The following is a 22,972-nucleotide window of genomic DNA, read 5'->3' as shown; positions in this document are numbered from 1 at the left end:
AAAAAAAAAAAAAAAGCCAAACAATCTTCAGGTATAAGTACATCCTACTATGGAGTGTCACTGTACTTCCTCACGCTTTCTGGCAGTGCTAATTAAATCATGTTTTTTTACTGCACCTTTTATGCTGTTTTTGCCCTGAATTTTCTTGATATTCGCACTATAAATAAATAGAAGGGTTATCTCATTTTTAATTACCTACTGTAGCACCCGAGCTCCCCAAATACAATATCTGTATAGTTCTTTACATGTTTTTTTTTTTTTTTTCTACAGGTCGAGTTACGTTATAACATTTACGCTTAGTTTCAGTTAAAATCCTATAGTCTGGAGGTGTCACAGGCAAATAGTGCCACCTGGTGGCGATATTAACCATTTCCAGTAGAATCTGTAGAAAAATAGACTTTAACAAACATTCAGTCGAAAGTCATCATTAACTTTGCTGCAGATTTGACAAAAGACTTTGCAATGAAACGCAATGATGCAACCTACCGCAGGTAAAAAAGTGAAGGAAAAACAAACCGTCTCCGAAAGGGCAAAGGGAGATTTTAATTCAACTCCATGTTATATTTTGGATTTTTTTTTTCCAAATCCCAGGCAGATAACATTTAATAAAAAAAAATACAGTGATCCAGCAGCAAAAACAGATAAATTATTTCTTGTGATTTATAAGTAAATTGGAATGAGATCCTTATTTCAGAATACGGTACATTACTTTGTGTGGTATTTTTATTTGGTGGTGTGCAGCCAAGTCTCGGTTGTTTTATTTCAAAAGTGTAGTGTATTAGGCCAAAATCCAGGAAAAAATCACTAAGTACTTGAGGTCCTAGTAGTTTTAAGCAAAGAAACATTATTGTGTGATTAGTAATCACTAGAGGCTCCTGTACAGCACTACTGGCTAATTGTTTTGGTATAATTTTGGATTATACCTTGGAAGTACTGAGGTGTGTTTTTGTGAGGTTGATAGAGGATGATATAACATTTTGGGAGGAAATACCACAAGAGGAAGGCATAGAGGCTGGAGAGCACTGCCAGAGCATTCAGTGTTTGGATGAACTTGCCCCTGTAGAGCACCCAAATAGTGACAAAGACCATCCAGGTGAGGGTGAGCAGTAGCAAACAGAAGGTTATTGCTTTGGCTTCATTGTAGTTTTTGGGGAGGTCCTTCCCCATGTAGGAAAAAACAAAGCAAAGAGTGCACAAACACATAACCAATAGAGTCGGACCCGTGGCCGCCTCTGTGCTGATGTGACAGCTGAGGATGATTTTGTCTCGAGCCCAATTGGTTTCATTGTACGGAATGGGGGTGGCAATCAAAAGGCTAGTCAAATTCAGGACACATTGCATTACAAACGTCCCTGTGACAACGAGCCACTGTCCATGATATTTCATCCACCAGCCATGTAGCTTGGGAAACTTGGCAGCCATTTTAAAAATGCAAACAATCTGGAAGGCACGCACCAAAAAACACGCAAGGCACATGGAGAAAAGCAATGAAAACGGCACGAAACGTAAGATACATGAGAAGATTGAGGGTTTGCCAAAAAAGAAGATGATGCTCAGACTACTCAAACTGAGGCAGCCTAAACTGAGGAAGCACATGTGGCCGCCAGCGGACCTGACAACTGGTGTGTTGTAATTGAAGGCAAAGATAACACTCACGGCGACTCCCAGGCCCAGCAAGAGCACGGTGGCTGCAATGATTAATATAGCAGTGCTGTCCTCAAATGAAACGTACTCCACTTCTCGCAGGGTGCATGATGTACTGGCTTCATAAGACCACTCTGTCTCCTTACAGTCCACACACTTATATGCATTCTCTGTGGTGCACACAAAACTAATCAATATTTGATAAATGTTGGATCCTGAGTTAATATGGCAAAGTCGTTAAACATACAAACAAAAAAAACACTGGGACACATTTAAATCTTATGTGACCAAGGGACCATAAAGTCGAAATGCTTGGATGTGGGGGACAATGTTTAGCCATTCGGCCACATACGACAAACAAAGCATTGCTTTGTTGTTGTGAAGGTCACATGATGAATTAAAGACACTGTTAAGTAAATGGACAATTTTGCAATTATTTTTTAAGATAAATGTCCAAAAAACACTTAACAGAAGGAGATGTACTAGTATGTACTGAATGGTGTAAATATAGTATTGTTAAACTGTGTCCCCCTCCCCCAACAATTTTCTTGTTCCCAATTTTTTGGGGGCCATGCCAGCACAGTGATGTTTGGAGACTGGGCTGAGTCCCACCTCCACCACTAAGTTGTTTTAGAAAACAATCTAATCATGTGATGTGCCCAGTGAAATGTTTTTTTTTTAAATATCAAATGACATGTTCCTTTGTTGAGACTGACCTGTGATGTTGATGTAGGTTCCATAAGGACATTCCTCACAGGTGAAGCAGCACTTATGAATTCCATCTTGCTTCTTTGCAAATCCAACAGGACATAAATCAGAGCATCGTGACGTCGGCACCTGCACATGACAAGGCGTGTAGCAGCTTTATGAATGCAAGGAAGTAAATTTAATTTTGTGAATGGCATTCTGAGGGCAGATTAATTCCACTGTGAATATCGCCCTCCCACCTAAAAAAAAAACAAAAACAAAAGAAATGAAAGATTGCTACCGAATGCAATGAGAAAAGAGATGGAAACTGCCTACCTTGAAGTTTCCGTGCCACCGAATTTTGGTCTCGTCAATAACAAAGTTAAATGAGGACTCAAATTTGTATAACCCGATCTCCTCAATATGACCACTCTTGTTCCACAAAACAATGGAATAAGATCCAAATTTGGGATCTCCATGCTCATCAAACTGAATGTGCTGGTTCAACAGTGTAAAGTTTGACTTCTTTAGTTCCACCAGAACCTGGAGAGGGAACATATGTTCATATACAGGGAGAACACACACTTGACTTCCAATAACAGTTGCTGGTTGATCTCATTACTGAAGTTATTAGAGTGCACTTAAAATAAGGTTTAAGAATCGTGTTTCTCATGCACTGTATAGGATCTACAGTCATATCAAAAAATTAGGACACCCAGTGAAATTTTCAGTTCTTTATTAAGAAATGTTCACATATCAATGTCTGATCTTGATTTTCTTCATCTCTGGAAAAGAAAGTGATTTAATTGCAGGCAAACAACAAAAATTAACATTGTTTTACTCATTAAACCAAATATATTAACAAAAATGCATATTCTAACAGAGGAAAAAGTTAGGACACCCTACCATCTGTGAGACGCTTTTTGTAGCCATCTACCAGTCTTTGACATCGGTCTGAAGAAATTTTGCCCCACTCCTCAACACAGAATACTTTCAGCTGTGAGATATTTGACAAGATTATTTTGACTATCTATGAATAGACTATTTTCCAAACAGTTGAATGGCTGACTTTATATATTTTTTGAGTTCTTTTGAAATCCCTTACCAGACTCATAAGTGTCTACAATCATCTTTCTGAAGGCCTAAGACAGCTTCTTTGATCTCACCATGGTGTTTTCTCTTACTTCAACAGTCAGGGGAACACCAAACTAAATGTGAGGGTTAAATAAGGCAAGCCTCTTTCAAAACACTGGGTAACTGGTGTTCTAATCATGTGCACCTGATGTGATACACTTGTGTGTGATTATAGCCATTTTAAGTGGGATTGAATGTGGGGGTGTCCTAATTTATTCCTCAACAGAAACTGCATTTATTTAAAATATTTTACAGAAAGTTATATCTTTATTCAGTTTTAATTGTTTAGTTGTAATACTTGAATCTCTGATTGTTAAAATTGATGCTAAATATCCTTAAGACCAAATATGTTAGAAAACACACAGGCTTCCATTAGGGTGTCCTAATTTTTTCACATGACTATGTGTCCATGTCTATGTGTATGCTAAATCATAATTTTATGCAATGCTACTAAATTACAGCTTTAAATGTTAAATTTTACATTAAACATTCACACAGGAGGAAAAAAAAAACATATCAGGAAGAGTTCAGTTCAAATGGTTCGAACAAGAAGCCACTCACCTTGTGAGGAAGAACTGAACTATTTCCTTGACAGGTATGTTTCTCGCATTTCAAGACATTATGTAAGGCGTGAGCAACGGCATATACAGCCGAATAAACAGAAAAAGAATAGGAGGGGTCCAACGAGATGATATCCTGTACACTAAGACTAGAGCAGTTGCAAATCTGATTGCAAAGTTGAAGTCCCTCCGCATCATCACAATGGCTTTTGCTTTGGGAAGCAAGGACAAACTCACTAAAACCAGGAATTGTCAACACAGGCTGAGACACCCCCAGTACTGTTCCAATTTTTTGAATGTCTTTCATCTTTGGGAGCTTCTCATTTAAGGACCATGTGTCCACAGCTAGCCACACCTTGTCTTTGACACCTAACTGTACTGCTGACTCAATAAGAGCCTCAGCCAGTAATTTGGGCGCAAAAACAACAATGGTTTTAATCCTTTGTACTTCTATTTGATGGAACATGTCTGAGTAATTTGACATTTGTTTTAGTTCTATGGCAAGAGCCAGACAAATGTCAGTTTCCTTAATCATCCTTCTGAAGAGTGCGAGGCCATCATTGCCATATGCATCATTGCTGTTCAGGAAGGCCACCCATTGCCATTTGAAGTGTTCCATGATAGCAACAATGACTTTGATGCTGTCCTTATTGGAATGTACAGTCCGCAGGAAAGATGAATATTTAGCTTTTTCTGAAAAGGCTGAGCTGGCGGCTCCATAGCTGACCTGTTGAAGGTTACAGAGGACAGGTCACATTTGATGGGATAAACTTGTTTTTAATTCAATTGTAGTGTTTATAGCTATATTTTCTCCCTTAAACTACCAAGGATCAGTTTTCCCTGTCTAGGAACTATATTCATAATGTGCATGCTGAAAAAAAAAAAAAAAAAAAAAAAAAAGGTGTTTATACTGCAAATCCTAAAAGTCAAACGTACATGTCATTTATGGAAAATATGCTGTCTAAAGTATACCCAGAGTCACAATACAATTTGAAGTTGTGAAATGACTTTTTTCTTCATGTTTTTTAAAATCCGCTTTGTAAAATTGAAGTGTTAAATGCATATCTGCGGTCCTTTCTGAGCATTCACATCTTCTTGAAAGACATTAAATATGGAAAAACAGCCACAAAAAGAATAAAAAAAGGTATCAAAGGTGACAAAATATCCATAAAAGTTTATGAAATGTGCATTCAAACACCAGAGTGTTATTAGAAAAGGACTGCGCAGAAAAAGGACGATGCAAAACAGAAGAAAGCATGAGGATTGGACTCCAACAACTCCTGATTTTTTAAGCAGTAGGTGCACATGGTATGTAATCACTGTGAATGTGGACCAAGAATTAAAACAACCAATTTCCAACATAGTTTTCCAAAGTGGTTCGTCAGCAGAAGTTCAGTGGAGTTTGGTGAACAAAAATAAACCTGGCAAAACATCGGTTGGAGCGTTCTATGTCTCAATGAAGACTTTGGGAGCACTTACACACTTCTTATTCCCCAATTCATTTCTTTTGGACAGACATGAGATTCTCAGCGTTTGTCTGCCTAGGCTTTTCAGTTTTTCTCCCCCACAGCCCCCCAAATTTACATTTGCTGAATTGACACACAGCAAGTTCTTTTCTGACCACAACTGCAGTATAGCACCAATTTGCTTCATAGAAATATCAAGCATTACTCATACCAATTTGATTTTGTTAAACATTATTTTCTGCTTGAAGACTTTGGATAACCTTAAGTTGCTATGGGTAAACTGGTAACATTCTCTGAAGCATCTGCTGAATCAAGCTTTGGTTGATGTAAAGCTTTACTGGTCTTTGTGCCAAGGCTAGCTCAAAGTTCAGTGATTTCATCAGTGGTGGGAAAGTTGACCTGTTTGTTTGTTGTCAACAAGTGTTTCAAGAAACCTGCTGGAAGTCGTACTGAACTGCACATGAAAAATATCTGGCTTCATGTCCTTCCAAATGATATCAAAATTGAAATAGAAAAAAGAAGTCTTAGTGACCTTTGGAAAATATAGTTTATTAATATTGTCACTTCTCAAAGGAAGCAAATGCTCAGGATAAAATGGGTCTTAATGGAGTGAGTGCGCTCGAGTTTTTCGATTACTTTGCTGAAAAAATATAAACATCTTATGGTCATCTTTGAGACAGCATTATGTAGCTTTTACATTGAATTCCGAGTGAATTAATAACAGAAACAAACATTGCTAAAGCTATCAATTTCTGGAAAATGACAAGAAAGAGGCATGTTTCTAATAGACTGGAAATACACTAGTCAGTGTATTTAGCACTAGTGACTAGACTAGCAGGGGTGAAAGTGGCTACAATTTCTTGCTGAAACTCCCAGACGTGAAGGTCGCCACGGAGCCAGAATTTTTATTTATTATTATTATCTTTTGGGGGGGGGGGGGGGGGGGGTCCAAATCTCAAACTACTGAAATGCAAAGAAAACTGTTTTAGCACAGTTATTTCGATAACACATACAAAAACTGATTTTCATTCAAAATTGTATTTTTTTCAATGATTTGCAAAATAAAAGTTAACAAAAACAGCAATAACCCCAACATCCATCTCCTAATTTTTATTTTCCCACATTTCCTCACATACTAAATGCCAAATCTCAATTTTAACTACTTAAGAACATAGGATGTATATTTAAATTGAAGTTCATGTAAATATTTACTTTTTGTTTTGTTTTGTTTTTTTAATAATAAAGACATAAGTAACATACATTCAGAAAAATAAGTACAAATGACTCATATATGCAGAGTGAAATGGAATATATTTTGAACATCGCGCATACATTGACTTTTTTAAATCATAAGGAAATGAATAAGTAGCCTAACATAAATGAACAAATCTAAGTCCAAAGTGCACATTGATAGCTAAGATGTTCTGAACCTCCCCATCAGAGCAAATAAAACTAAATATGACAAATAAACTTCAACGCTTTCGTTGCTCTTAAAGATTTGATCCATTTTATGTTGCATTGCCCTTTTTCCGTCGCATCAATTAAACCTTTTTTTTTTTTTTTTTTGCTGTTCCAGAAAACGTACATTTGAACCAGTCAGAGCGAACTATCTCTGCTGATCACATGTCAGTATGTCAGCCAATTGAACGAATAAATTGGTCCGGGCATTTTGCTTTGCATTCGCACATTGACGTGACTCATCATCGTCAGACTCTGATAACTGCAGCAGCTGGGGAAACCTCCCTGCCGTCCATGGAATATAATAAATATTGGTGGAAACTGATTACGCTACACAAGTACTTTATTATGCTTGTTATCACTTGCGTATGTAAATGTATGTAAATCTTATACTGGAACTGCGTTCCTGACCGTTCTGGCTCACTTTCACCCCTGGTGACTAGTGCTAAAAATGTACTTGTATGTTACCAGTTTCAAGTAAAAAAGTTCAAATCACTATAAATTCTATTGTCATCTATCGGTTATACATGAAATTGCCTCCAAATATATTTGGAGGAATTAGATGTAAATCACTTGAGCAGAGAGTATTTTCTAGTTTGAACAAGTAGAGAGAACAGTCACCAGTGGAATGAGATCCATCACGAAGAGTGGCGCTACAGTCAAGACGTCTGTGCTTGTAAAAGGGCCCACCACTCCGACAATTTTAGAGGCTGAAGACACATGCTGGATTTCTTCACTCCATGGTTTGATCGATCCATTGGCTGAAATAAGGTCAAAGATACCCGGGAAATTCTTCGAAATTGAACAGTGGTCAAATATCTTGTAGCCCAAAGACACATTTGGCAAGAGTTCACTTGAGTTATTGATCTGCTCCACAGAAAATCTCATCAGCTGAAACCTTCGATAACTTGACAGACTGAAGGCTTGACTGAAATAAAAATGAACAAATGAATCTCTTCGGAAGTGTCAATCAAACTACATATTGTCTTTGTAAAGGCACTACTATGATAACGTTTTTTTTTTTTTTTTTTAGATGTGTTCAATATCATGTCTGGTGTACATAATCACAGAAATGATGTTATTAACAACAATTTGTCTTGTACACAAGAGACAAAGGCAACTTCCTGCTTATGTTTCGAGACTTACCTTGAGCAGTGAATGGCTTCTGGTCTCTCATGGGTGATAGAGCTACTGACGTGAATGTCAAAAAGTCCACCAATCAAATAATCACCGTTTAGTTTGAACTGAGAGTTGCATGGATTCAATGTCCATGTTTGCAAAACATATCCCATCAGATACAAAGAGGGGAGAAAATGCATTTTTCTTATTGTTACTATTACCCAAGCTGAAACTTCTCAGTGGACCTCCCTTCTTTAAATAAGTAACATGATGCTTCTATTGGGGAGAAAAACAAAATCCATGTGAACATTTCCATGCAATTTGGAATGCATGATTGAAATTGACCTGAATATCCGTGAGGGATGAGGGATTCACAAATGAGTATGCAAAGATAATCTGGACAGGCTGTGAAGACTGAACAACTAAAGGTAAAAATAATATCTGGGGGTAAAAAAAACAAGTTGAACAACTCTGGTGAAAATTATCTTCCATTAAATCAAACAATGTTGTACTAAGCTGGAAAGAGCAGTGGCAGCTGAAATTTGGCGAATGTAAAAAGGACATGAGGTCACATACACAAATACACTCATTCAACCAGTAAGCATTGTCTCATCTACATACAAATATGGTGTGCACAAACACAAATGATTTGCAAGCAGTCCTACCCCATGGTAGCAATTTACTTGGTCTCTTTACGTGGGACAGTACAATAAAATTTGGGATGTACCGAAAGCAAAATTCTTGGCTGAAACGGAATATTTGAACCACTTGGCCGAGAAACCGAAAGGCTTAATAATACACGTTTACAATTTTTCTTATTTTTAAAAAACGTTATTTTACTCCATTATTTCCCGATTAATGCCCACTGCCTTTTTTTTTTTTTTCTAAACGATCAGGCAGAAATATAATATGGTCTCGCCTCCCACAAGTACGCAAACATCTTTAAAATGTTCTATGGCCCCCGAGAAATTTTGTGTGAAAGATGCAGATTCTGAAATCCCTTGGGACGGTGTATTCCCTGTGCAAGTGAGCATTTTGTGGTAAACTTTGAACACGTCCTATAGCAGAAGTCACCGCGCCGTCGTAGCATTCTGTTCGGTGGACGTCACGGCCGATGAAACCTTGATAAATGGGCTTTCATGAAAGTTTTGGCACTCAAAAAGTGGGCCTCATGCCCCCAGTTGCTAAACTAATGAGATCTCTATGTATGTATGTGTGGAACTGTAGTTCACAACAGCAACAAAAAAGTTCTCGCCGAAACTAGTCAAGCTCTCTACAAGGCCATTACAATCTCTCATACTCCTTAAATAAGATTAGCTGTTTTCTTGTGCAACAAGTGGAATCAATCAAGAGCCAAGCGAGTGGCCCGAGTCCTGGTGGCGACAAAGCCGAGCAAAGTCATATTAAACGGGGACTGGCAGAGGGGGTGTGGAAGTCGCTGAAAAAATGTGACAAAAGAGGAAGTAGTCGTGCCATAAAATTGTACTAAACCACAGCAAATGTACATGTAGGCATGTAAATACCGTTTTATTTGTATATTCCTCACATGATTAAACTATCACACACAACCTCAAATGCACTGTACTCGATGTGACGTCGTACATCAATGGAAAGCAACTTCAGAACGAGCATGTAGCAGTGATGAAACACATTTATTTTCCTTCATTTAATGATTTATAAATTTCTGTAACACCTCAGTAACACCTCAAAATACTTCCAAAGCCGGTAGTGTTGCTTCTCGCCATGTTTTGATTATGTCAACACAACAGGACAATACAGTTCTTCACACTTTTTGGTGGGAAACTTTCGGCTTTTTAACCGAAAATGAAATTTTAGCTATTTTCGGCTGAAGGTTTTCGCCGCTGAATTCTCGATCACATCGCTAAATAAAATCCAATCCATTGGTAGGTGTTCTACCATTCACTGTTTTCATGAAATGTGCCCCTTATCATATCTGACAAAACACCCCAGCAAATTGTTGCAAACACAATGCAGTTTCTTCTTTAGACTATTTGCTAAAACACCGCAACAGTTATAAAAACTATGGAAAAACTTGTTTTTGGTTGAAACTACACAGACTAAGCTCTTTAGATAGCATTTCATAACTGTTAATATTATGATCTTCAAGTTAAATTTGCAATATTTCTCAGTGAAGCACATATTTGCCAGGGCTTAGCACTTGAGATAATCACCAAACATGATATCAAAATTGCTAGCTTGAAGTATTTCAGTTGAAATCTCCAAAGATATCAGAAAAATAACCTGCAGATATAAATTGAAGCACATACTGTGGGTACTGTTTCAAGAGACATATCCTTTTTTAATAGCATTTGAAGTGGAAAATTTTACATTTATGTAATTAAAACCAAGTTTTGAACAGTTACATAAGAAATCAAAAACATGCGTGTCATAAGAAACAGATTGAATGCATGAACTCAAGAACCCAATTAAACAGTTCTGCTTCTAACAATTTCAAATGACATTTAAACACTAGCAAATTTCCATAATGATTAAAGGGGAGGAAAACAAAAATAAATCTCAAATGTCATATTTAAAGATATACATATATGTACAAATCTTTTCAACGACCCCTTGAAAACAACTTTTTACAGGAAATATGTTTGTTCCCTTACAACAATGTCGATCAGAGTTCCGTAAGGGCAATATTTTCCAGTATTTGGGAAAACAATATCTATATTAAAAGAAAAAAAAAAAGTCATCATGGGGTAGACAAAAAAGTGTGATCGCCACCCACTTCATCCATTTGACACAATAAAAGCCCTCAATCTCAGTTTTCTTATGTTTCCTCTGCAAAAGAAAAGAACAGTTTGCATGGAATGACTGTCATTTTTTATGAAGAACAAACATGTTATACATGAGTACAATACCTTGTCTACGCTTGTCTAAGAAATGGCACCCAGGCTTTTCAAACAGTAATGTCAAAAGACTCAATTTTGCTTCTTCCAAAGCCTAATCAATGCTGAAAAAAAAAGGCAGTACCCCGAAAGCAGGAGTGGCTAAAAACATTCCAGAGCTCCCAAAAAATGTACTCATTGTCTACGTTTACATGGACACTTTATTTGAATTAAAAGCTTGACCGGAATAAAAAGGCTTCAAGTACACACCCCATTTTGAATACTGTAGCCCAATCCAACTTGCTCTGATCAAGCTTCTATTCCAAACAAGAGGGGTGGTTCATACAGATTAATAAACCGATCGGCGCGCATGAAAACACTTTATTCCAAAACTTTGGAACAAACTTACCTTACCTGTGACGTCAATATACAGTATGCGTTTTTGTTATTCCTGGAAGCTAGCAGCAGAGCGAGCGCAAGACAGGATAAGCGCAAGAATGACAACAATGAACTCAAGCAACGAACATGTTGCTGGAAATATTAAAAGATCTTAGAAATTGTTGAACGTTAATGTCGGAAAAACTGGAAAAATACACTAAATAAAGCTAACGTTTTCTGTTTGAATAGCAGGAACGATGTTTTGTTGCATTAACCAGTTGAGAAATCAGTACGAGTTGCTCTTCTACTACTTTTCCCAGGATATTCAGTCAAGCTGCGGGAAAGATGAAGATTTACTACATTGGTAATTTTGAGTACGTCATGTTCATTTGTTTTCGTTGTCATAGCGATAAAGCAGCAGACATGGACTTTATGTTGGTTTGTTGCGTGGAAAAAAACTTGTTTTAGACCTATTAATTCATCTACAACAAGAAGAAAAAAATGCATCAAAATGCAAACGGTAAGTTTTTGTCTGTAACTCAACATTGTAGCGAACACTTGATTGAAAAATAAGATTTTTATTAATGTGTACAACTATGTTATTATGTTGGTGCCAAAAAAAAACGTGCAAATTAATGACACATCTTCTTAAAAAAACTTAATCTACCATAATTACGACACTTCATGAAAGCAGCGTCAATCTGCGCACGTTGAATAATTTGTTCCGACTGCTGTTCTGATGCATGAACACACAAGTCCTCATATTTTTCTTGTCCATGGAAACAGTATATCCGATCTTAATTTTGATCCGAATACTGATTGGATTCAGGAAATTTTGTCCATGTAAACGTAGCCACTGAAAATAGAGACTATACAGCCACCTCAAAGGAGCACATTACAAACTGCATTTGGGTTGCCTGTCTGAAGACGAGGTGTTCTGTTCTTTTATGTTCAAATCTGAGGTAAAGCAAATTCATGGCCTTCCCATTTCAAGCAAAATGCCCTCAAAGTAACAATTTTAAGCGACTAGCGGGCCAAAATGTGTTTGTGTGACTTGCATCCAATAATGTAGTAAGTGAGTGAACATTTAACACCAATTATAAGTTTTTCATCAATCAATTGAAATACTTTAAACAGCGGTGAAAGTCTCACTTTAGCATCTCTGAAATGCAACAAATGTAAATTTTGTACAAGACAGCTGACAAATTTCAGAGTAGAAGCACATTTTAGTAGTTCAAAGTAAAAACCTTTTGCTTCCTTTATGTACCCTTTTCACTTCATAATGTAATAATCGACACTTAACTACTAATATTGCATGAAACCAAGAACTTGCTGATGGGATTTTATTAAAAAATATGTTTAACGTGGGCGGCTTGTTTTTTAAATGGTTTATCGCAGTTTTTTTTTTTTTTTTTAAATTGTGGTTCTTGATGACTTTTACATAACATGAATAATAAGCTTTCAAAGGCAAAAGGCAGCACCAAGTCTCTCTAACTACTCAACAAATGTTGGCCATATCTAAAATTAGGACAAAGCCCTCCCAAAACCTTAGAAGACAAAGGCAACACTTTCAGACTTCTTTGATCGGCGCCGTTTGTATTTTCTTACAACACTGTCAAACGTGGATCAAAAATCAGTTTTTTTTTTTTTTTAATCGTGTCTTATAACTGCCCCATCCCAAAAAATGATCTAAACCCTTGCACTGTGAATGGTAAATTTCAAACAAATAAGAAAAGTGAGACTTTTAACTTGCAAAAGGTTTCCCTGTGTCTTCCTTGCCTTTGTATGTCCTTTTCCCATGCGTGAATGGTAGGTATCTATACTTGATCATATGCTGAAGAAAGAAGAGGGGGGGGATTAGAAGTCAGCATGTAGGAAAAAAATATATACTAAAAGTTCACTAGTTTTAAAGGAGAAACGTTCTGAAACAACCATTGAACAGAATAATGCAAACATTTACTTAAAAACTTGGTGAACCTCAGTACAGTTGCAATGTAATCTAAAGAGAACAATTTTCATAGCTTTCAGAGACAGAGTGACTTTGTCAGGATGTGGCAATATCTTTACCTTGATCTGCCTTTTCATGGTGATGCAGAAGAGCATAATGAAGTACATGACAAGTATGGGCCAGAACACAGGCACATTGAAGGCTTCAAAAAATGTGCAAATCATGGCAATGACAATGCCTTTTGTTGCTGAATGCCTGCCAAAAAAAAAAAGTTGATTAGCTGCTGGGTCAATTCTAATGCCATTCCTAGTGTTATTATCAAGACTGTACGTGAATCACATGTAGAAAATCTACAATGACCAAACGTTTATTTGGTATTTATTAGTGATGCACGATAATGCATTTTTCAACCGATACCGATAACCGATAATTTCCTCCTCATTCCAACCGATAACCGATAATGTCAAGCCGATAATTCTATTAAAAGATTTATGTAAAATTTTAAAGTATACACAAAAGAAAATATTACTGTGCAAAAATATAATTTATTGCTCTTTTTTTCAACACAATGTATGAACAAGTCAATTCAAACATCTAAATAATGACAGATTGTCTGACATTGTGTAATGGTAAACCTTTGGCAACAATTACTTACAGAGTAAATACCTAAGTTGCACAAAAATGCGTTTAAAAGTAAGCCATTCCTAACATATATAACATTAATCCGCTGCAAAACACACCTCCTTAAAACTAGTCAGTTTTAAGTGTAAATCTATTGGCAATAAGTGAAATTATCTGCCATCGCTTCAAGTGTATTTCTCTCAGATTTCTTGGAAGAAAAATAGCTAGCTGAAAATAATCTTAACAGCCTTGTTTTAAGCAATACATTACTACACTTAATCCTAAAAAAAAAAAAAAAAAAAAAAAACTTGAAGAAGGAAAGATTTTGAATAATATTTGTGGCTACAGAATATTGATTTAAGAATTTGATTATCTACTGTGACTGTAATTGAGCAAAGAAATAAGTTAAATAATTTGAAAAGTGATTGCTAATGTTATATGCTTTGTTGCACACTGTGAAAATGATTACCTCAAAAGAGAGAGATGTCATGTACCCATTCTGCAGCGCTTTGTTTACATTTGCGGCTTTCACGACATTTGCGTTACAGCAGCTAAACTGCTACACGGCAGTACTATTTGGACGGAGTTTGCGCTCGCATCCGTGTGCGTGTTGTTTTGTGCCTGAGTTTTATTAAGCCGAAAATAAAGGCAGCGTTACAAAGTCATCTGACCGCTCGTCATTTCACATTCTGAATGCATTATTGACTGGCTGACTTCGTTTTCTCCATGTTTAAATTATCTTATAACCACTGTGCCGTCATGATAAGCTTGCTTACCGGACATCACTTTTTCATGAAGAATGGTGGTCGTATAAACTGCATTATTTCTTTTATCCAGGGCTTTGGTTCTCGTGTCATTAAGGTAAAAAAAAAAAAACTGTCTCGTCTCGGCGGCAGCTACATTCGTACCGGATAATCCGCCCGCCCGCCCCGGTCGGTTCGCCGCGGCGTATTCGGGTCCTGGCTCTGCTCGCACGCCGTGGGGGAACGCTCGAGAAACCGTGGTGTTCGCCGGAGGTCCACAGGCCGGGGAACCGGGCTCGGCCCGGCGGCCTGCCGGACTGGCCAAAGCGGCGGGCTCCGTCGGAATTTACCACCCGCCTTGGGCTGCATTCCCAAACAGCCCGACTCTGTATCGTCACAAGCCCTGTAGTTTAGCTTAGTGTTTACAATAGCTTTAGCATTCCTGCTAGCAGCAGCCTCGTATATGTTCCAAAATTCTTTGTGATGCAGTTTTAAATGGCTGCTGGGTTAGTGGTTTTGAATGAGGACGCGTTCTTTCTGCCTCGTGGAACTTGTACGGTACATGTTTCGCAGATGGCGAGAGCGTCGTTTTTTTAGTAACAGCCGCCATAATATTCAACTACTTCTTGTCTTGTAACTCCGCCTCCTCAACCCCTCCTCCCTCAGGGGCTTCAGAGAGGGGAGGGGTTGAGGAGGAGGCGGCGTGCTGAATTCTTCGGTTGAGCACATTTGGAGGCAAAATCAAGTATATAATTATCGGATTGCATTATCGGTTGAATTTTTTTATTATCTGGATTATCTGTGTGACGTCATAATTGCCATTATCGGCCGATAATTATCAGTGACCGATATTATCGTGTATCTTTAGTATTTATTTACAGTTTATTCTAAGAATTTTTTTCATTTGAGCGTAAATATTAAAACGTAGGGATGTCCCCGATCCGATCATGTGATCGGATATCGGGCCGTTTTTCAGAGGATCGGAATCGGGTGAAAAGGATCGTTTTAAATTTTCTTTAAATATACTTTTTTTTTTCAAGGGCTAAAAATGACAAAATATCCAGAAATACAATGGCATTGACGAAAACAAAAATATGTTTTTGTACTCTCAACACTCCCAGAAAAAGTGGAAGAGAAAGTATTGTAAACTTCCACATGTTTGGAACTTTTGTTTAAATATATATTAACCCTTTAACACCTAAGCCTATTTTGGCCGAATTTGCATGCATTTGACGTTGCCTTTATATTTCAAAGAAAAAAATGTTTACAATGGCCAAGTTGGGTCCCTTTTTTCAGGACACCTTGAACTTCATGTCCAAACTGTTGTTTTCTTCACTGACCAATTATAATCCACATTTTGGACCCAAAAAGACAAAAAAAATCCCAAAATCATTTTTCAAAATTTGTGATGTTGATGTCCCATTGACAACCAAACATGCTCGACCAACCGTTTTGAAGCTTGATAATATTTATTCAACTTGTTAGGATAAACATTCAATAGAAAATAATAGGATTGAATAGTTTTATGTTTGACAATTCAACACAAACAGCAGGTATGGTCATAGGCGTTTTTGGCCTTTACACATACTATGGTTAAAACAGGTTATATACAGTGCAAAATAGTGAGAAAAAAGATTATATATATTATCTAACACACAAAGGGTTTGGAGTATATCTCTTTGTGAAGCTAGGTGTTGCACCAATCCCCTTATCAAAAGTATATACGTACATGCAATCAAGCTTCTCAAACACACATCTACATAAAACTGAAAAGATTATAATAAAGAAAAAATATATATAACATTGAAAAAAAGTAGTTTAAAAAATATTGACAAGTAGTTCAGTTCAATTCAAATTTTTCAGGCGTGCGATCCAATAAAGTTCCCCCCCCCCCCCCCCCGCACTCAATAAAGCTTCTTGAACAGGTCACAGCTGCGTCACACACAATGTCACACAGCCTACTCTTTTGCAGTTTGCGCGGTGCTGTCACTTCTTCTCGCCGAGACGGCGACTCATCCAAAGAAAACAACGACAAATACGGCTCATCTTCTTCGTTGAGTTAACGAAATAATGCATTAGCTTGCGCTAAATGTAGTTTCAGATTCATTCTGCACGTTTCAAAGTCGCTCGCTCAAACCAACCGGCCGTTGCTTGCTCCGCACGCCTCACTTTCATTAGTTGGCACCTCGCTCAGAAATTTATTAAAAATGATCACATTCGGTTCGTCCTTCTTGACATCACAACGGCTCTTGGGATATGTAGTCTTTTGTGCTGCTTTCGGTTTTGAAAAAGGACAAGAAATGATTGAAATATGGAGATAGATACATGGTCCATGCAGCGTTTTAATGCATATTTATGAGTGCAATAAAAATATTAAATTCAAATGACATTATCTCCCGTTTTTCTTGGTCGATTGACTTAAAATAAAAACTAGTGTGGACATCAACTTCTGCACTTTCAAATGAGACCAACCAGCGGCACGTGGGTGACGTAATTACAGCGTGACGAAGCTTCAAAGACGATATGCGTAAACGCGTCGCTGCCGACACGCTCGGTGTTAAAGGGTTAAATAAGGGAAAAAAAAACATTTCTCGGTATCGGATTGGGACTGTATCCGCAGCTTCTCAAAATCAGGTGACTCGGAAGTAGGCATGTGCCGGTATGAGATTTTGACGGTACGATAACCATGAGCAAAAATACCGTGGTTTCACGGTATCACAGTATTGTAATTATAGCTCCAAAATTTTGAGATGTATGGGTTTAAAAAAAAAAAAAAAAAATTCCATTGAACAGGATTTTTTTTCAAAACATATTTGCAAATTGGAACATGAATATAATGTGAAAATAAATAAATAAATAAATAAATAATAACAAATATTTTATATAAACTTAAAATAAATAGAACCTAGACTATACCCACAAGTTGCTCAATATTGGAGTAAGAACAAAATATTTGCTATAAAAAAGTAAAAACACTTCTAAATGAAATTAAAAATATATACTGTATGACTTTTTTGAGGGGGGAAGCTCAAGTGAAGTTTCGCCATTTTCAGCCACTGTGTCAACTCTAGTCTACATGATGCCATGCCTTTGTGTTAAAAAGAACAAAGAATTCATAAGTTAATAAGTTAGTTAAAAATGTATAAGTTAGTTTTATAAATTAGTTAAAATGTAAATATTGTTGAGGAAAGGTTTCATCCAAAAAAAAAAAAAGTGAGGAGTGAGACCTCCTTTCTCAAATAGCGATCTTTGACGCGATCCTTTTTCTTTCCCCCTTCATTCAAGCTTGTCTCTCACTCAGCGGCTGAGAGACATAAAACCTCGACGGAGCTGCTCTCCCAGCTTAGCCTAGGCTAACATTCCTCTTTGTAAGTTTTAGTTAGTTTGTATATTGAATTTGAAAGGAAAATGTGTGTTTTGTTTTTGGCGTACTTTTTAATGGTGCTACTGCTATCCTGTTGAACCTAATCACACGTGGAAAAATACAATTGTACAACGTTTTAAATGTATTCATTTGTATATTTCACCACGATTTGAGAGCTCAATAAATTGAAGAAAAGTACGCCTTGTGTTTGGAGGGTTTGATTTTGGGTTTGCTGGCTGTTTAGCAGAATAGCGTCACTGACACTCACGGCAACAAACAGAGGAAGGGTGAGCGCTGCCGCACCAAGCCACTTCGGCTGCATTTTGGCACATGAAAAATAGCGAATACCGTACTAAGGTATGACGGAAAATTTTAGTGGTTTTGAAACCGCGACGTTTTCACACCACGGTAAACCGTGAAACCGGTAACCGGCACATGTCTACTCGGGAGCAACAATATGCGATCGGGAAATCTCTATTAAAAAGTCTCTGGCGCAAAGATTTTTCAGTAAGAAGCTCACTTTATATTGTTTTTCTGCTCTAGAAAATTAAACTGACAAGAATTTTTATTAATGATAAAATTCTGCAATCTGTAAATAATAGCGCAAGGAACACTTCTTTGTCATTGCAAAACTCTTTACACCCTCACTGACATCACTGTGTGGCGCAATATGTAGAACTTGACAGTAGGGATGCAACGATACAGTTAAGTCACGGTTCGGTACGATTTTTGATACGAGGGACACGGTTTTTCGATTTGATTCAATACATTTAATGCTCTGGAACAAAAAATACAAGTTTTTTATTTTTTTTTTTTAAATGTTTTTTTATTTTGCAAACAAGCAAAAATAACAATGCCATTATATAAACATGCATTATAGTGCATAATTTTTATGTGCTTACTTCTTACTGATCTGAAGAAATTTTGTATAAAAGTGCTGAGAATAATCTTTACTGTTTGTATAGTGAGGCGGGGCTGATAATTGCTATTTCTCTCTTAGCAGGTATGTTTACCACATGAGAAAAGCATCCTATTTGTGGTCCGAGTCCATCTGTGTTACATACTGAATTAACAATATTTGCAGCATTATCTATAGTCATTGGTATGGTTTGATTTGGCCAGCTTAACTTCCATTCAGTCATGGCGGTTTTTAATTCATCAATGTAGTATATGGACTACGCATCCCATGATCACTCTGGGCTCACGCAGCCAATGGCATGGGATCTAACGAGCACATTTAGGTTGCTATTTGATGATATCTAGTGTGTGCGCGCGAGTGTTGTCGGGCATTAAAAAAAAAGTTAACAAACGCCACAGAAGTCAAGTCTGCTCATTACTGCACAACAACAGCATTTGACAATCCACTTTCATAAACAGGAAGAGTTTGAAGTACAGTGCTCTTAATTTGCCACTCGTTGTTAATCATGTAACCGTGAGTTCGGTCTCTGTGACCAACGGTCTTAATCTGTCTGTTGTCAAAACGAAGTAATTCATAGCAGAGAAGTCGGCAACCATATATTGGCGGTCTTTTCTGTACCTATCCGAAAAGACAATCTTTCTTTCTTCGTACAACGAGTAGGGATAGCATATCAGCTTACCAAAAATGCTGCCAAGCAACAGATCTGTACAAAATTGAAGCCGACAAGACGCCTCCATAGTTTCTGTCTTTGCTCACGAGCAAGGATCCGCGTGTGCCACAGCTCCCACCTTTCATGCAGTTAGGGGAAGGAGTCGAGGATGGGGGATGCTAGCGGCAGAGTTTGTATTTTCAAGGCAAAGTTGCGCCGGATATTTTAGCGTGAGGGACTACAAAAATAAGTTCGGAAAATACATTTTGGGAGCTTTTCATTTGGTTTGAATGTTTTTGCGTATTGAATCGAAAAGGGCGTATCGAACGGTTCAATATAAAACCGAGTATTGTTGCATCCTTACTGGACAAAGAGGTCACCGTTACAGCCTGTGCGCGTATTACAGTGCAGTGAAAAAGTATTTGCCCCCTCCCTGACTGTATTTATCACTCACAAAGGTTTCATTTATCAAAGTAATATCAATATAACGCTAAGACAAACCAAGGGTATATAAAATACAATTTCTAAATGATGATTTCTCTTTATCTCCGTTGGTCGAACACTATGAGGTTTTCCACTGTTTCTACTTGACAGAGGCTCAGAGCTTTGTTAATGGTTTTAATACCTTTACCAGACGAAGATTTCAATAATTATTTTTCTCATTTTGTCGGAAATTTCTTTGGTTCTTGATGTGTTTATTCTTAGTATTTTGTAGCCAAGTTCATTTTATCTAATGGATGCTATTTTAGTGATATCTTCAATCTCAAGACTACTCCAATGCAAATAGGTGTGCGAAACTCATTGTTTGCCCTACTTTGAAAACATTACATCTTCATCAGTGTACACTAACTATTTTTACACTGTTGTCTTACAGAACACCATATTTTGTGTTTTAAAATGAATACTGTGGTCAGGCACATATTGGAGTCACATTTATTTTTTTGTATAAATAACATTCTTATAATTGGACTGAAGTAACTTTTTTTTAATAATAAAAAGAAAAATACAAAGTTTTGTGCAGACTGATATTTAGATTAGCATTTAGTTATGAATGTTATGTACTACCAGCCTGCATAGATATGTGGAGATAATTATTTCTAGTTGCCTATGAGAAGACTGCTGGGTGTTAATACGGGTACGTTTCTAGCTTTTGTGGCTGTTTTCAACCACTATAATGTGTTTACAAGTTGGTTTGCTTATATTTCACTCTTCACCAGATTAGTTTTGAGCTACTGTCCCAGGCAAAAACTTTTGTAAAACGTAACTTTCTCTAATTTGCTCAAAATCATCCTACCGAAAATGAAAATAAGCCAGCGTATGCATTTCTAGCAGTTTGAGACAGCCATGGTGCTGAGGCAATTTTCCATTTAGTCGTGTGGGATATATATATATATATATATATTTTTTTTTTCACAAATCAACTCCATGTAAAATTGTTTCTTGAACGTGCTTTAGAATGCAATGCCGACTAATGTTCTGATCAAATCTGACAGAGGTGTTGGTTTTAAAATTAAAATGTATAAGGTGATTCCTTAATTTTTTCCCCATAATTTTGTGATTCCAAATTGGGGGTGCACGATATCCATTTTTTCAAACCGATACCGTTATCGATAACTTCCTGCTCCTTAAGGCCGATACTGATATGATAACCGATAATATACATATAATTTTTCAATGTATATTCGCCTTAGTTTTTGAACACCTGTAGGTCAAAAATACTAGTGGTTGATTCAGCATAGATTTGCCTTTGACCGAACCAGAATTTTCATGATGACATGAACATTATTATAATGAACAAAGACAAGAACAGTTTTGACTTAAAATAAACTGCCCATATTATTATTTTTTTTTCAAATAAATATAATTTGAGTCAATCACAATCAATCAGTCAGAATCATTGACGATGTGTTCCCCTGAACAATGAGCGCTGATCTAAAACATAAACCCAACAGGTATTGTGCTTTGTCAGCAGATAAAACATTTGGTGCAACAGAAAAAGAGACTTTTGTCGTCTTGGGCCATGAAACAACTTTCTTAACCTGGCAATTATACTGTAGAACAGCAAGCCTGTCAATAATCAAAAGGCCTCTCAAGAACTTGTAAACATAACACTGTAAAATGCAAATATTTGCTATATGTCATAGTAAGGTTTATAACTCAGTGAAGGTAAAATACGGCCTCTAGAACAGAACAAAACTTTGAATACTGGCAAAACAGGAGTGGAAACAAACGCACACATCCCAATCCGACACCGTGCCAAAAATATTTTTAATAGGGCCGATAAAATATTGTCGGATTTATTGGGATGATGTCATAATTGTCATTGATGTCATAATTCCTATTATCGGACCGATAATTATCGTGCACCTCTATTCCAAACGCTTTCCCCCCCTCCTCGTTCTAAAAAAAAAATTGTAATAATAAATAAGTAACCGTTAGTTTTTTCCGAGCCTGTTCCCCTATGACCGGGGCAGTGGCACTGCTTGCCAAACAGCGACGGTATATAAAACTATAGTAAAATCTAGTGCTTTATGTACAGTACACTCCTTTGCAATGACAATAAAGGGAATTTTATGTTAACATTAGGGTTGGGCATTGATGGGACCCGGTTCTAACACTCCGGTTCTCCCGGAACCGTTCGAATTTTTAAATTTCAATTCCATGCTTCGATGCCCTAACTGCCAAGTGGGGGAAAAAAATGCTGCCGAAAACCACAAAGAAGACGCCACAAGAAGCGCGTGTTTGTGAATTGTAACTAGATTACAACCATGGACACGGTGCAGCTGCAGCACTCAAAAGTTTGGCTTGACTTTACCAAAAAAAAAAAAAAAAAGCCCAGTCAGCTCAGTGCAACATTTGTAACACAACTATATCATGCAAAGTTGGCTGCACGGCCAATCATGCACGACCGGCTTCATGGAATATAGCCTAAGTGCCAAGTGCAAAGCAAGCTGAGTGCTACATAGTTGACACGCTGCGCCATCAGAACCAGGAAAGTAAAACAATACATTAGGTCTGTCTTCTGCAGTCCCATCGACCCAACCCCAGATTGAGCAGTAGATGATGGATGGAATAGTATGAGAATAAATATTATTACGTCGGGCTATGGTCGATATCACATGTAAATTTAACTAGACACAAAATGACAGACTCGGCGGCGTTAGAACATATGAAGAGAACTAGATGTGGAATGACAGACTCGCTGGCGTTAGTAAATAGCCGTCATCTTAAACCAGTAGACACCTCGTTAAAATCAATAGTATTAAAAGGGTTTTTGTTTTGGAATCTCCTGTGTTGCTTTTTTAGAAAGAAGCAGCCATATGAAGCAGTTGATTACTTTTTTCATTTTAACTCATAGCAGTGAAAACATACAAGCATATCACAAAGCATCCTAGCCAGACGCTCTCATCTCTTCTTCTCCGCATTA

General features: G+C 37.2%; 2 protein-coding genes across 3 annotated transcripts in view; both read right to left on the bottom strand.

Moving 5' to 3' along the window:
* Positions 1-75: 75 nt before the first annotated feature.
* LOC130909789 (taste receptor type 1 member 1) lies at positions 76-10,205 on the bottom strand. The gene is made up of 6 exons (XM_057826648.1): positions 8,096-10,205; positions 7,571-7,877; positions 4,027-4,752; positions 2,668-2,874; positions 2,361-2,481; positions 76-1,814 (listed from the first exon to the last, which is right to left on the bottom strand). Exons 1-6 carry the CDS (start codon positions 8,266-8,268, stop codon positions 886-888), a joined length of 2,463 nt encoding a protein of 820 aa, XP_057682631.1. The 5' UTR covers positions 8,269-10,205; the 3' UTR covers positions 76-885.
* A 157-nt stretch (positions 10,206-10,362) lies between these two features.
* The window catches only part of rer1 (retention in endoplasmic reticulum sorting receptor 1), a 33,359-nt gene continuing 20,749 nt past the window's right edge, over positions 10,363-22,972 (bottom strand). The window contains exons 6-8 of one of the 2 annotated variants that reach the window (XM_057826638.1): positions 13,369-13,504; positions 13,081-13,135; positions 10,363-10,876 (exon numbers count right to left, since the gene is read on the bottom strand). In XM_057826638.1, coding sequence (XP_057682621.1) covers positions 10,866-10,876; positions 13,081-13,135; positions 13,369-13,504 — 202 coding nt within the window. In that variant the 3' untranslated portion in view covers positions 10,363-10,865. Of the gene's footprint in view, positions 13,136-13,368; positions 13,505-22,972 lie in introns of both variants that reach the window. The other variant, XM_057826629.1, reaches the window with a different exon arrangement.

This window comes from Corythoichthys intestinalis, chromosome 2 (assembly GCF_030265065.1).
Source record: "Corythoichthys intestinalis isolate RoL2023-P3 chromosome 2, ASM3026506v1, whole genome shotgun sequence".
In the NCBI taxonomy this organism is placed as follows: Eukaryota; Metazoa; Chordata; class Actinopteri; order Syngnathiformes; family Syngnathidae; genus Corythoichthys; species Corythoichthys intestinalis.
The sequence above is the reverse complement of the archived record's forward strand: the minus strand, read 5'-3'. Positions and strand labels throughout refer to the sequence as shown.

Bases quoted from the DNA above. Each gene is read 5' to 3' on its own strand.
- LOC130909789 (XM_057826648.1), bottom strand. From the start codon at position 8,268: ATGCATTTTCTCCCCTCTTTGTATCTGATGGGATATGTTTTGCAAACA. The intron at 7,878-8,095 runs GTAAGTCTCGAA...TTTTTATTTCAG, and splicing joins GAAGCCATTCACTGCTCAAG to TCAAGCCTTCAGTCTGTCAA. The intron at 2,875-4,026 runs GTGAGTGGCTTC...TTCCCTCTCCAG, and splicing joins GTTCAGTTCTTCCTCACAAG to GTTCTGGTGGAACTAAAGAA.